This window comes from Gopherus evgoodei, chromosome 1, assembly GCF_007399415.2.
Source record: "Gopherus evgoodei ecotype Sinaloan lineage chromosome 1, rGopEvg1_v1.p, whole genome shotgun sequence".
In the NCBI taxonomy this organism is placed as follows: domain Eukaryota; kingdom Metazoa; phylum Chordata; order Testudines; family Testudinidae; genus Gopherus; species Gopherus evgoodei.
In genome coordinates this window covers 161815254-161830212 of record NC_044322.1, presented here as the reverse complement: position 1 = coordinate 161830212, position 14959 = coordinate 161815254, and the positions used below count along the sequence as shown (strand labels likewise).

Below are 14959 nucleotides of genomic sequence, written 5' to 3'. Positions count from 1 at the left end.
TGTGTAATGTCCAAGAAGTCCCCATAATAAATCAGTAAGCGTTTTTTTTTTTTCGAATGAAAAATGTAATAATTGGGGCTTTTAAATCAGAGCTCTGCCAGCTCCTGGGTACTATAGCAGCAGCATGCAATATGAAAGCATTGTTCTATTTACAATCTCTCTCTCTCTCTCAGTTTAGGTTTCAATAGACGATGGTAAAATCCTTATCTGAGGATGTTTTTATGACAAACCAACCAAGACAAAATGTCTTGGGTTTTTTGTTTAACAAAAAAATATCAGGCTGAGGTCCTAAAATGAGTCTTGTGGTCTTGTCTTATCCAGAGTGGATGCCTAAATTGTGGTTTACAGATGCTGACAATTTGGTGTGATTGGCCATCACTGTTCAAGATAGAGTGCTCTGTACTGAATAGGAGGTGCTGTTGTGAAAGTCATAATTATTTGAATCAGCAGAGTTTTATGGAGGAGTTTACACAGTCTGCCCTTATGATTTTTTTAATTTATAATATATGCAAATGGCAAAAGGGTCCATATCCATAGGCTCTAGGAACCTTGACATTACATCACAAAATTGCAGCAGTACAATGCAACATAGTCCAACACCAGCAGTGGCTCTAGTCAGTCCTAGCAGAACACTCACATTTACTCCACAAAATGTTTGTGTAGCATAAACCACGAGAGAAGCGTTTCGAGCCTAATAACGAGGTGTTAGCAAAACATGGATGTTAATACAATCTGTGAGCCATAAAAAAAAAAAGGATTTGCCCAAGAAAGAATATAATCAGAGAGAACCTTCAAAACAAATACCAGTTACTGGATGTATTGTATGATGCTTAATCTCCCTGTGATATATACCCAAGTACAACAATGTTTCCAGCAAAGAAGCTGAAGGAGGAAATGTGTGAGAAGTAAAAACAAAAAGAAGCAGCAGCACCACCTGGTGTTTTTTCTAAACCATAGACACAGTTACTTAGTAATTAACCTATTTGAAGCATCACGATCATGACCTAAAAAATACAGGCAACGTCTGGTTCAGTAAAACCTAAACAACCTTCTTTGAGCAACACCTACTCCCTTAGTAGTCAGTTCTGTACAACCAATAGCTAGTTTAACACCATCAACACCATACCATATCATCAAGATATTATGGGTTTCAATACAGCGATTTTTGAAATAATGGCATTAGGGATAAAAATGTCAAAAAATGCATAGAAGCCTAAGTCCCATTTCTAAAGGGCCAGATTTTCAAAAGTATTTAGGTGCCTGAACATGCAAACAGGCACCTAGTGGGGTTTCAGAAGCATCTAGGCAGGTTAGGAGCCTATTTCCCATTGATTTCAATGGAAGGTAGATGCATAATCTCATAGGTGCTTTTGAAAATTGCAAAAGGGTCCTGCCTGCATCTTTAGGTACCTAAATACCTTTGAAAATTAGTCCTTAGGTTCCTAACTCACTTTTGAAAATGAGAATTGGGCACTTTTGAATATTTTCCCGTAGGCCTCATTTTAATTCAGGAACAACATTTTTATTGCATCATAAAGTAAGGATATGTTCAGTTAAAGGTACCACAGTTGATGAATACTCTCATTTAACACTCCCATACCCTTCTGCCACATAGAGAAATAAATATAAAATGCAATAAATAAAACCGTATTGATAAATATATTACATTTGTATCAGAGAGACAACCATTGATGTTTATAAAGAATAGATGTTCCCCCAGATTTTAAAATAGCTGGATTCCTTCCTAACTCAGGGAGAGAGAAAGGCATGAGATAGCTAGCCAATGTTCAATTCAGTTATCCCTTGTCACATTTTCAGCAAATAATAATGTGCATATATAGGATGGGCAAATGCTTCTGGCACAAATACACATATTCACAAGCAAATATGCTCATTCACACATCATTACACTCATTCACAAATGAATGCCCAAGCCAGCACTGTAGGAACACAGACACAAATGCAAGTTGGAGTTAGCAAATATGTTCATAAATAAATGTTTCCACAATTTATCCAGCTGTAATTGTGTCACAGATAGCTGGCAGTTGGTCTTGTGAGAATCAACTAAAAAGCTTCAGAACCTGTGCCTTTAAAATCATTCAACCTTGGAATCCTATGATTTGAAATGATTTGTAAATTAGTTTGCTGTATTAAGCTTTAAGTACTGTCAACAAGAATATATGTGAAAAAAAAAACGTTTCAGAGAAAGGAAAAAATGGGAGAAAATTCAATAAATGTGTTAGGCACTAAACATTTGGAAATGTATATGGCTAGATTAATAATGAACTTCAAAGTTGTTTTGTAGAACTTACTGTGGGATAGGGGTGTGAGCAGAAGACTGTGTACTTTCGGATGACACCATTTAACTTAAATGGGGGGAGCCAGGACACAAATACTGTGGATGGTGATGCTGCAGCTGCTTTAACTCCAGCAGGAGGACCTGGAACTGAAAGAGCAACATATATAGTTATCAAAGTGGACGAACGCAATCGAAAAAGGTTGACCTGTACAGTACAGCATATCTAACAAGAAAACAGCTCAGAGGTCTTAATGTACTCAAGAGATGGATAGAAAGGGGAAGAAATCCTACCAAGAGTCGATTGCATCCAGTGAAGTATTTGTTATAATTAATATTTTATATATCATTCCCCCTGCCCGCAAATTATTGAATCTTTGCAGAGACTACATATGTGAAATTATGTACTCTACATATTTATAATATAAATGTGCATGTATTTACACACATCTATATGCACACAATTATTTATTTACAGTAGATCACAAACTAAGCATCACAAACTATGTGAAAAAACTAATTAAGGCTGCACAGTTAAAACAGTCAAGTCAGGAAATGCCATATTTAATTTTCCATGTACAACATTAACCCTGCCTCCCTGTGTATTTGCATTATGAGAAAGAATTGAATTATATGCACTCATATTTCTTAAGCATACAATATATTGTATATTTTTTCTACAACTTCAGATATATAGGCATAGCCTCTTCCTATTTTGTACAATCTGTGTATGTGAGAACATCCACAAAATATTAAACTTATATGAAAAGTACGCAATAAACTGTACTTATTACAACATGTTATAAGGTCTATTTAGTGTGAGAGTTGGTTGGATTTTTTTTTTTGACAGAATAGTTTTCCACTGAAAAATGCAAGTCAGTAAAATATCTAAATGTTTTGTGGAAATGAGTCCATTTCAACAAAATTTTCTATGGGAAAAATTCAGAATATTTCATATTGATAATGTCAAAACATTTTGTTTAGATAGCGTTGAACATTTTCATTATCATTATCATTTCAATTTAGAATACATTAAATATTATTTTAATTATAGATACTCCTGTAACATAAAAATTAATACAAGATTTTCAACACTATCAAAAAGAAATGTTTTGATAGTATCAAAACAAACCATTTTGATGGTTCCAAATACACTTTTTTCTGAATTTTTGAATGGGGAATTTCAGCTTATTGTTCTGATTCTGTAGTTCTTTTTAATGTAATTTCCTGTGGAATGAAAATTTCAGTTGCTGATCTCATAGACTCATAGACTCATAGGTCAGAAGGGACCAATCTGATCATCTAGTCTGACCTCCTGCACAAGGCAGGCCACAGAACCCCACCCATCCAATTTTATAACAACCCCTATCCCAGGACCGATTTATTGAAATCCTCAAAATTGGTTTGAAGACCTCAAGTTGCAGAGAAACCACCAGCAAGCGACCCGTGCCCCACGCTGCAGGGGAAGGCGAAAAACCTCCAGGGCCCCTGCCAATCCGCCCTGGAGGAAAATTCCTTCCCGACCCCAAATATGGCAATCAGCTAAACCCTGAGCATGTGGGCAAGAGTCACCAGCCAGCACCCAAGAAGGAATTCTCTGCAGTAACTCAGTTCCCATTCCATCCAACATCTCCCCGCAGACCATTGAGCAGACCTATCTGGTGGTAATCCAAGATCAATTGCCCAAATTAACAATCCTATCATAACATCCCCTCCATATACTTATCAAGCTTTGTCTTAAAGCCAGGAAAGTCTTTTGCCCCCACTACTTCTCTCGGAAGGCTGTTCCAGAACTTCACTCCCCTAATGGTTAGAAACCTTCGTCTAATTTCAAGTCTAAACTTCCTAATATCCAGTTTATACCCATTAGTCCTCGTGCCTACATTAGTACTAAACTTAAATAATTCCTCTCCCTCCCTAACGTTAACTCCCCTGATATATTTATATAGAGCAAGCATATCCCCCCGCAGCCTTCTTTTGGCTAGGCTAAACAAGCCAAGCTCTTTGAGTCTCCTTTCATAAGGCAGTTTTTCCATTCCTCGGATCATCCTTGTAGCCCGTCTCTGAACCTGTTCCAGTTTGAATTCATCCTTCTTGAACATGGGACACCAGAACTGCACACAGTATTCCAGATGGGGTCTCACCAACGCCTTGTATAACGGTACTAACACCTCCTTATCCTTGCAGGAAATACCCCGCCTGATGCATCCCAAAATCGCATTTGAGAATCATAAAAAAAATTGCTACTAAATACATACCATCTTAGGGCCTGGTTCTGCAAGCTGATCTGCATAGACCAGAGGTGAGCAAACTACGGCGGCCTGTGGAACCCTCCTGCCCAGCCCCTGAGCTCCTGGCCTGGGAGGCTAGCCCCCAGCCCCTCCCCTGCTGTTCCCCCTACCCGCAACCTCAGCTCACTGCACAGCCGGCGCAATGTTCTGGGCAGTGGGGCTGTGAGATCTTGCCAGCAGCACAAATGCAGATCCGCAGCCTGACCCGGTGCTCTGCGCGGTGGATGGCTGGCTCCAGCCAGGCGGAACGGTTGTCTGTCCTGGTGCTCTGGATGGTGCAGCTGTAGCACTGCCAACCACAGGTGCTCCAGTCAGCACAGTAAGGGGTGGGGAACAGGGGTGGTGGATAGAGGGCAGGGGAGTTTGGGGTGGTAGTCAGGGGGTGGGGATGTGGATAGGGGTTGGGACAGTCAGAGGGTGGGAACAGAGGGTTGAATGGGAGCAGGGGTCCTGGTGGGACAGTCAGGAAGGCGAGGGGGGTTGGATGGGGTGGCAGGGGGCAGTCAAGCCGGGGCAGGGATTCCGGGGGTGGTCAGGGAGAAGGGATAGTTGGATGGGACAGAGGTCCCCGCGGGGTGGGGGAGGGGACAGTCAGGAATGAGAGGAGGGGTTGGATGGGGCAGTGGGGGGCAGTCAGGGTGGAGGGTCCAGGGGCGGTCATGGGACAGGGAGGGGTAGATGGGGCAGAGGTCCCGAGGGGGCCATCAGGGGACCGAGAATGGGGGGGTTGGATGGGGCAGGAGTTCTGGGGAGGTGTCAGGGGGCAAGAAGCAATGGGGGTCAGATAGGGGGCAGGGGCCGGGCCACGCCTGGCTGTTTGGGGAGGCACAGCATCCCCTAACCTGCCGTCTGTACAATTTTGGAAACCCGATGTGGCCCTCAGGCCAAAAAGTTTGCCCACCCTTGGCATAGATAGAACTTTATCCCTGTCTAGATCCTCACTGAAATTAATAGGCACCACATAGGTGGTAAGGTCTGCTCGCAAGCAGAAGCTAGTGAGATTGGGGCCTATGTTTGCAGCTAAAATTAGTTTCATAGTTAAATGCCTCAGCCTTTGAAATGCATGTAAGGAAAACTTCAGTTTCTACATGTGCATAGATAAATCAGCTTTGTTATACACTGCCACTCAGCTGCATCTAATCTTTTTCTAAACAATGTAAGAAAGCTGATTGGTAAGTACCACTAACTACAATTTTGCCTAAGATGCAGCCATTCAAAATACTATGGAAGCTTCCTGTAATCCCACATTTTGTATTTATACCGTATTGAGAATGTTACTAAGGGTCCAAATGAGGAGCTCATCATTATATTCACATCAAAACCCCCCACCCTCCCACCAATCCTTGTTCTGAAAGGCTAATTCATTTAGCAGAGTCTATCCAATCCACAATAAATATTGATGTTTGACAGCATTCGGCTCAATATTTATAACCAGCTCATTAGAAATGCTATTTGTTACTGCTGCTGAAGAATGAAACCTGGCTCTCCTGGGAAATTACTTAGCCCAGTGGGAGATTCCTTTATCTTTAGTAATGTCTCCTGAAAAATCACTGCAACTAGATAAGTGAGTTTAAAATAATTTATTGCCAAATTAGTGTTTGATCCATGGGGAGAGGTTCTGACGGGAGTGGCTCTTATCTGTCAACTGCTGAAGGATTAATTCAAAATTGATCTAGAGTTTTCCAGACACATGAAAAGCTTTAATTTTCACTGGATTCCTATATGTTCTCCTATAAGGTGTAGATATTGACAAATTTAATTGCTAATAATTTTTCATTTTAGATATTCATTCGGAAAACCCTGAAGGATATTGCTGTGACATGTAAATCCAAGTTTGTTTTTAACTGAACGATGCAATTCAATAATCTTCTCTCTCTAGATATATATACAAACATACATACACACATATCCGGCTTCTGCATTCAGGAAAACTACATGAGGCTGTGAAAGTGTTCTATGCTGGAACACAGAGTGGGTTTATATAATAAAATAACTGGGATGCTTATTAAATGTGATCCCTGAATATTCTGAAGAACCTATGTTTGGTGGTGATATGTGCTGCTGACTTTATTATTGAGAGACATGCTCACAGTCCTACAATGGTGGCCACAGTCACCCATTGCCACTCTTTTCTATGGAACTAAAAGTACAGTTGGGCAGGAAATATTAGCGTTTTTCCTTCTAGAGTTTTTCAGATTTTGAATGTTTTTCTGTCCCAAAACAGAATGAAAAATTGAAATCACAAAAAATGTTGAGAGTTGATAATCTAGAAAAAATACAGACAAAAATACAATCAAAACATTTCATTTTGAAAATGTCAGAACAGGACTTTGACAATTTCAATTCTTTTTTTTTTTTTCAAAAATGTGTAGGCAGAGAGATTGAAACTAACCCCTTCTTATTAAAAGTTTAGATCTCAAGTAACTGATATTTTCCCATGAAAACGTATTTTGTTGGAAAATTCCTGACTGACTGTACCTAATAGCTTCTGGTTATGATAGGACAGATAATCCCACGTTTCTCAAAATTGGCTAATGGCTGTAGCAATTTTAAGAGGATGAATTCAAAGGTGATCTTTTGGTTACAGCCTGAGATTTCCATCATTCTCACAAGCTTTTTGCGTCCTCTAATGCCTTACAATGACAAGCTAGACATGGCATGTACTATGGACTGTTTTTCAGTGACTGCCAGGGGTGAGCCAGAATAAAGGTGAGCTGGGAGGAAAGAAAGATTCAACACCAAAACACTGAACCCCACTTAAAGCTGTCCTTGTGGTCAGACATTAGACCCCAAGCTCAATCCCTGGACAATAGGAGCTTAAAAACAGCATAGAGATAGCATGTTTCCTGCCATGTAGGAAAGGGAGCACTTTGTGTTGTCCCTGTGGCTGCGTGAAAATGTGTTGAAAAGTTGAAAATTATACTGAGAGGACTAAGATTTAGGGAATAGAATTTACTGATGGCAGAGCGTGGGGATCCAGAGTGGCTCCAGGAGCTCTCTCACAGCAGGTGTGTAGCTGACTATTTTTCTTCACAGTACCAGACTCCCGGGAGGCAAAAGTGCCATGAATGGTACATTTGAAGGCTCTATCACCCCTGTGAGAGCAAAGCATTGCTCTGTACAAAGGATTTTGTCTCTGCAGTATACAGAGCCAAGCCACTAACAATTATGTCTGGCACCCAACTTTTTTGGGTGGAAAAAAAGGGCACTGCTGCCTAAACTTGTATTTCCTCTAGACAAGATGAGCAGAATGTTTTAAAACAAAAAAGAGAGCATTTGAAAAGCAAGACAGAAAGACACATGTATCCTTCTGGATCATCTGAGTCCCAAAAGCTGCATATGGCAGCTATGCAATAATACAAAATCAGGCATAGAATATTAAGGCTGCCACAATGCCAAATTGGGCAGTATGTACCCACATCTAAGTATCCCTTTTTAAGAGAGTCTTGAATGAGTTAATAGCCCAGATTCTCAGCTTGTGCAAATTGGTGTCATTCCATTGAAATCAATGGAGCTATGCTGATTTATACTAGCAGAGGATCTGGCTCAATGGGTCTATCTAATAAAGAATAGAGATTCATTGTTTTAATTAAGGTTTTAGAATGTAACATTTCCAATAAAGAAATATGAAGGAAATAATTCAATCCCCATGCCATCAAATATAGCTTGTGAAAATGCAGTTTAAACCCAAGGAGAGAGAGAATTAGAAAATCTATTTTAATTTTTAATGATCAGTAAAATAAATCCATGGGTGAAGAAAATACTTGGCTTATGAGTGGCTCCATTGAGAGTGAAAAGGGTAGGGTAAAATGCAATGAATTCTTAAAATAGGAAGTTTCTGTTCCACTTCTCATGGTGCCACAAGGATCTCTGAGAGGAACAGTTATTTTTTTCTGAAGGCTCCTGGGGAGAAAAGCTATACAAAAACATTAATGATGCCACCATAAAAGGAAGCCTCATTTCATGTTCTCAGCTGGAACCTCTCTCATTTCCTAAGCTCAATAGCAGCAATGTCTGACCTCTGGTGTCTAAAATCAGTATTGATTATTATAAGAAATCCAAATCCAAACTCATTTTCTCTAGCCTGATTTCCTTATCACTTGGGTTACTGTTTACATTTGCTACTTGGGAAGAAAATATTTTGTCAATTTCAGGGCTGCTAAAGATATTCTAGATTTATGGACATGTATATCAGAGCTGGGAACCCATATTTAAGCGATGAATGGCCACAATGTGCCTTTATCAATAATAATGGGACATACCAGGCCATTGATTTAAGGAAAACTTCCTACTGATGTAAAAACAAAAAAATCCTGACATGATATAACCCAATAATGATAATAATAAAGAACTAGGAGGCTTGATGGTAAGGTAAAGACACTCAAGAATAAGTTTATTACTGAAGATTGGGATACTCTGTCCTCAATTTAAGTAGAGATGAGCGATCACAAGTGGAAGATATGACCTCTCCAGATCTGAACTCTCCCAAAGATGTCATATTTACCACCAGAGTTTGTAGAAAGAGCAGTCAGCAGCATCATTCAGATGCTAACTTCCTCAAAGTTCAGGGGTGTTTGGCTCCAAGGCTTCAATTTAGACCATTTCTAGTTTTAACTCTCTCACTGTCCTAGCAAATACATGAACCAGAATTAAAATAACTGCAGTGAAGCTGGTGCAAGATATGAAATAGTGACATTACCTATATACACATCTACATATGTTAAATGAGATTCCCTGTTGAAGAATTAAACAATAGGGCCATTGAGCTGACTCTTGCAATATCTGAAAAAGTTGGGCTTACTGATTTAGGGACAGATACTGCTTAATGCCTCTGTGGTTTTTCAGGGAGGAGGAGGGTTAAAGGACTCCCCCTTTTGAACCAGATACAATCACTGCCTCTGTGCTTTTCAGAATGTGGAGACTGCTCACTCTATGCATCCCGGGGAGCAAGGCACCCAAAAGGAGACAGGGAGAAGAAAGAGACATGACCCTGCCCCTCCATCATAAGACTGGCCAGTACACATCTGTTAGTATGCTCTACTCTCCCTGAAGGAACATAGCAGCAGGTGCTCTTCCTCTGTGGTCTGAGAGGAATTCTGCCTCCCTGAGACAGAATTCTTCCTGAGCTCCCCTGGAGCAGTATGCCCCACTCTTGACATGGGGGCTGATCCCTCAGTGCTAGGTCACTAGAATGGAATATTTACTCAAGCATTGCCACATTGGCTCTCCTGTCACCTCAAATGCAAAAGTCCTTTGAGAACATATTACAGTATTTTACAATTTTAAAATTATTTTTAGACATTTCTTGAAGCGAGAGACACATCTATAGCAACTTCAAGCCCATGGCATTTTGGAGAGCCACAACAAGAAGGTTGGTGGTGATTGGATGTCTAACATGGTGAATGTCAGTGAAATAAGGTAGGGTCAGAGGCTAAAATAGGGAAAGAATAAGTTAAAAATTACTTAGACAAGTTAGATGTCTTCAAGGCACCAGGGCCTGATGAAATACATCCTTGAATACTCAAGGAGCTGACTGAGGAGATATCCGAACCATTGCCAATTATCTTTGAAAAGTCATGGAAGATGGGAGAGATTCCAGAAGATTGGAAAAGGGCAAATATCGTGCCAATCTATAAAAAGGGAAATAAGGACAACCGGGGGAATTACAGACCAGTCATCTTAATTTCTGTACCGGGAAGGATAATGGAGCAAATAATTAAGCAATCAATTTGCAAACATCTAGAAAATAATAAGGTGATAAGTAACAGTCAGCATGGATTTGTCAAGAACAAAAGGTGTCAAACCAAATTGACAGCTTTCTTTGAGAGGGTAACAAGCCTTGTGGATGGGGGGGGTGGGGGGAGTGGTAGACATGGTATATCTTGACTTGAGTAAAGCTTTTGATACTGCCTCACATGACCTTCTCATTAACAAACTAGGGAAATACAAACTAGAGAGCTACTATAAGGTGGGTGCAAAACTGAGTGGAAAACTGTTGCCAGAGAGTAGTTATCAGTGGTTCACAGTCATGCTGAAAGGGCATAGCGAGTGGAGACCCACAGGGATCAGTTCTGGGTCTGGTTCTGTTCAATATCTTCATCAATGATTAGATATTGGCATAGAGAGTACACTTATAAAGTTCATAGATGATACCAAGCTGGGAGGGGTTGCAAGTGCTTTGGAGGATAGGATTAAAATTCAAAATGATCTGGACAAACTGGAGAAATGGTCTGGAGTAAATAGGATGGAATTCAATAACGACAAATGCAAAGTACCGCACTTAGGGAGGAACAATCAGTTGCACACACACAAAATGGGAAATGAATGCCTAGGAAGGAGTACTTCGGAAAGGGGTCTGGGGGTCATAGCAGACCACAAGCTAAACATGAGCCAACAGTGTAACACTGTTGCAAAAAAAAAAAAAAAAGAACGTCATTCTGGGATGTATTAGCAGGAGTGTTGTAAGCAAGACACAGGAAGCAATTCTTCTGCTCTAATCCACACTGATTAGGCCTCAACTGGAGTATTGTGTCCAGTTCTGGGCACCACATTTCAGGAAAGATGTGGACAAATTAGAAAAAGTCCAGAGAAGAGCAACAAAAATGATTAAAGGTCTAGAAAACATGACCTATGAAGGAAGATTGAAAAAATGGAGTTTGTTTAGTCTGGAGAGGAGAAGACTGAGAGGGGACATGATAACAGTTTTCAAGTACATAAAAGGTTGTTACAAGGAGGAGGGAGAAAAATTGTTTTTCTTAACCTCTGAGGAGAGGACAAGAAGCAATGGGTTAAAATTGCAGCAAGGGAGGTTTAGGTTGGACATTAGGAAAAACTTCCTAACTGTCAGGGTGGTTAAGCACTGGAATAAATTGCCTAGGGAGGTTGTGGAATCTCCATCATTGCAGATTTGTAAGAGCAGGTTAGACAGACACCTGTCAGGAATGGTTGAGACAGGGGTGAAAGTAACTTACAGGACTTACCGGTACTGCCGGAATCCTGAGGGGTAGGTCTCATCTGGAAGAGGCGTGGCCTCTCAAGATTTAAAGGCCCTGGGGAACCAGCTGTGGCTGGGAGACCCAGAGCCTCTAAATCAACCAGGGTCTCCCAGCTGCAGAGGTGGCTGGGAGTCCCCCAGGGCTCAGGGGCAAATTAAAGGATCCAGGGCTCTGGCCGCCAGGGGGGACCCTGAGCTTTACGGGGCTGTGGCAGGGATTTAAAGGGCCCTGCCGCTGAGGGAAGCCCGGAGCCCTTTAAATCCTGGCCCCAGACTGGCCACCAGAGCCGTGGCCAGGATTCAAAGGGCTCTGGGCTGCCCGCAGCCGTGGGGAGCTTTGAGCCCTTTAAATCCCAGCCCAGGCCTGGCTGCCGGAGCCACGTCCAGGATTCAAAGGGCTCTGGGCTGCCCGCAGCCACGGGGAGCTCTGAGCCCTTTAAATCCTGGCCCCAGCCCGACTGCAAGAGCCACGGCTGGGATTTAAAGGGCTCTGGGCTGCCCGCAGCTGCGGGCAGCCCAGAGCCCTTTCAATCCCTGCTATAAAAGTTGGTACAGTGCAGCATGGCGTACTGGCTCTTGCCGGTATGCCGTACCGGACCGTACCAGCTTACTTTCACCTCTGGGTCTAGATAATACTTAGTCCTGCCATGAGCGCTGGGGACTGGACTAAATGACCTCTCGAGGTCCCTTCCAGTCCTATGATTCTATGATTCTACGTGGTCTGAAAGCCCAAACCTATAGTCTTACAGAATGATTTGAAAGGATTTCACTGTCTTTTGGGGTGTGGCTAAGACATACAAAGTGGGAAGCAGCATCTCAAGGAAGTTTCAGACAGAGTAATTGCTGCTGATGAACTAAAGGAGTTTCCTGTGTTGTAGCTGTGTTGATCCTAGAATATCAGAGAGACAAGGAGGATGAAGTAATGTCTCTCATGAAAACAAGTTAGTCCAATAAAAGATAAGCTCTTGAAAAATAAAAGGTAAAAGATATTCCCTCACCCACCTTGTCTCTCTAAAGGAGTTAAAACATATCTGTTTCTACTGAGCTCTGGAAGTAGAACTACATTTATGAATCATAAGACGTGCTCCTTCTTTTGCAGTTAATCCATCTTTGTTCAAAGTAATAAAAGGAACTATGTAAATATTGAAAATAAAAACAAATCTGGGAACAAAGAGCCTGAGTAAAGCTGAGTGAATGATGGAAAGAAATACACATTAAGGGCATGTCTCATAGGGTCGCTCTGCCTGGAGTGCCCTCTAGCAGCAGGCTGTAACGGAACAGGCACAACTGCCTCAGTTTACCTTCTCAGGCAGCCCAAAACCTCCATAACAGTCTCTTCCCTAACAATGTCTCTCCTTGGGACCAGTTTATTACAAAAACATAGTTTAAACAGCACATAACAACAGTCCCCAAACAGTCCATTTATCACCCAAGTGCAGATAGTCCCTCAAAGCCCCAAGACATCTAGTTCCTCAACACCTCACATATCAAACTCCAGTGTCTGCCATCACTCCTGGGCTCTTCTTCAGATCACTTCCATCCTTTAACCAAGTCAGCTACCCTAGACCGTCCAGCTGGGATATAATCCACTCTTCCCAGAAGGAACACCCTTCCCCCAGCCACTCTGATGGAGGGCACCACTGCTCCTTCTGTTCAGTTAACTTTTCATATCCCACATAAGCCAGCAAATAGGCCTTTCCATTGCTCACCTGGCTCCAGCTCTCCACCACAGAGATATCAGCAGATAAACCCTACACTGCTCCCTTACCTTCAGCCCGTAGCTTTGGCTCTCTGACTTAGAAGTCAGTGGGTAACACCCTCTCTTGTTCTCTGGCCTCCAGCCCTAGCTCACTGGTTTACGAAGACCAGCCTGCAAATCCAACTTGCTGCTCTCCTGCTTTCAGCCTTCCCCCGAAATGCCCTCTTAAGGCTCACTTAGGAGGCAGCCAATGTGTCACAGGTACATAGCCTCTTCCTTCTTAAAAGACTAGTGTCATCCTGCAATAGCCTGATCCTCATTTGCTGTGAGGCCCCTTGACACCACTCCATCAGTGTAAAGTGACATTAAAATGGGGGTAAATTTCAGAACCAAGACCTTAATATTTGGTTTGATTAACTCAATGGAATTCTTCAATGAATGAAAGTCAGTAGGAGTGGGACACTCACTCCCTTACGCACTTCTGTAAATCCCCTTCCCATATGAATTTTACTAATATTTATGCATTATCTATAAATTGGATGAATAATAAAGAAAAAACCCATTGACTACTTTATTTGAAAAAATATCACAAATGTCACCGAAGAAATTATTGAACTAATACTATTCATTAGCTCTGTGTCTCACATTCCTATCTCTGCCAAAACATCCTTGACCTTTGGAGAACAGATTTTCAAGGGTATTAAGGTGCTCAAAGATGCAGCTAGGTGCCTAGTGGGATTTTCAAAAGTGCCTAATTAGGTTAGGCTCCTACCTTCTATTGATTTAGAAAGTCTATCTCAAGGATAATTCAAAAACAGGAACATGTCAAAGTTGTTAAATAAACTATTGTTACATTTTTAAAAAATACAAACACACTTAAAATTAATGACATTCTTAGATGCTTTCCTGAACTGGGGCATCAATCCTTAACTTGGCCATAAAAGAAATGAATAAATGGAAATGCCCAATTTTTTTTACACTGTGCACACAGCACTGAACATGTACTCACAACTCAAGACCTATGTATGCAAATCCCAGTTTGAGCATGCACGCTGGGTGTTGTTCACACACATTGCTTTGAAAATCTGGGCCAAAACAAGCAGTGTCATGTGGCAAGCTGGCTATGGAGAAGTTCATAGTTCTTACCATCCTCTTTAGTGCGGGTGAAAATTTGTTCACTCCTGACTCCATCTCCAGCTCGTGTGAATGCCAACACCTGGATGCTGTAGTTGGTATATTTTTCCAGGCCATCAAGCTCTAGTGAGGGCTGTGTAGTAGTGACATTTTTAATCTCTCCCAGCTCTAGGAAACAAAAAGTGAACCAAGTTATTGGCAATGCTATTCTTCTTTTAATATGTCTATATTTGTATGAAAATAAAAGGGAATTTTCTGATTAAAGACTATGTACTCATAGGGGAAGGGATAGCTCAGTGGTTTGAGCATTAGCCTGCTAAACCCAAGGTTGTGAGCTCAACCCTTGAAGGGGCCACTTAGGGATATGGGGCAAAATCAGTACTTGGTCCTGCTTGTGAGGGCAGGGGGCTGGACTCAATGACCCTTCAACATCCCATCCAGTTCTAGGAGATACATTTATCTCCATTAATTTAAATGAAAGAGAAAGAATATTTTGTGATTATTAAAGAGATACCTTAAATGTTCACCCTGATCATTATTATACA

The 14959-nt window shown here is 41.5% G+C and overlaps 1 protein-coding gene across 2 annotated transcripts in view; it reads right to left on the bottom strand.

Annotated features, from left to right (window-relative positions):
* The window catches only part of DSCAM (DS cell adhesion molecule), a 662018-nt gene that overhangs the window by 96805 nt on the left and 550254 nt on the right, over positions 1–14959 (bottom strand). For both annotated transcript variants that reach the window (XM_030577471.1, XM_030577483.1), the window contains exons 19-20: positions 14427–14582; positions 2313–2446 (exon numbers count right to left, since the gene is read on the bottom strand). In XM_030577471.1, the coding sequence (XP_030433331.1) occupies positions 2313–2446; positions 14427–14582 (290 nt within the window). The remainder of the gene's footprint in view (positions 1–2312; positions 2447–14426; positions 14583–14959) is intronic.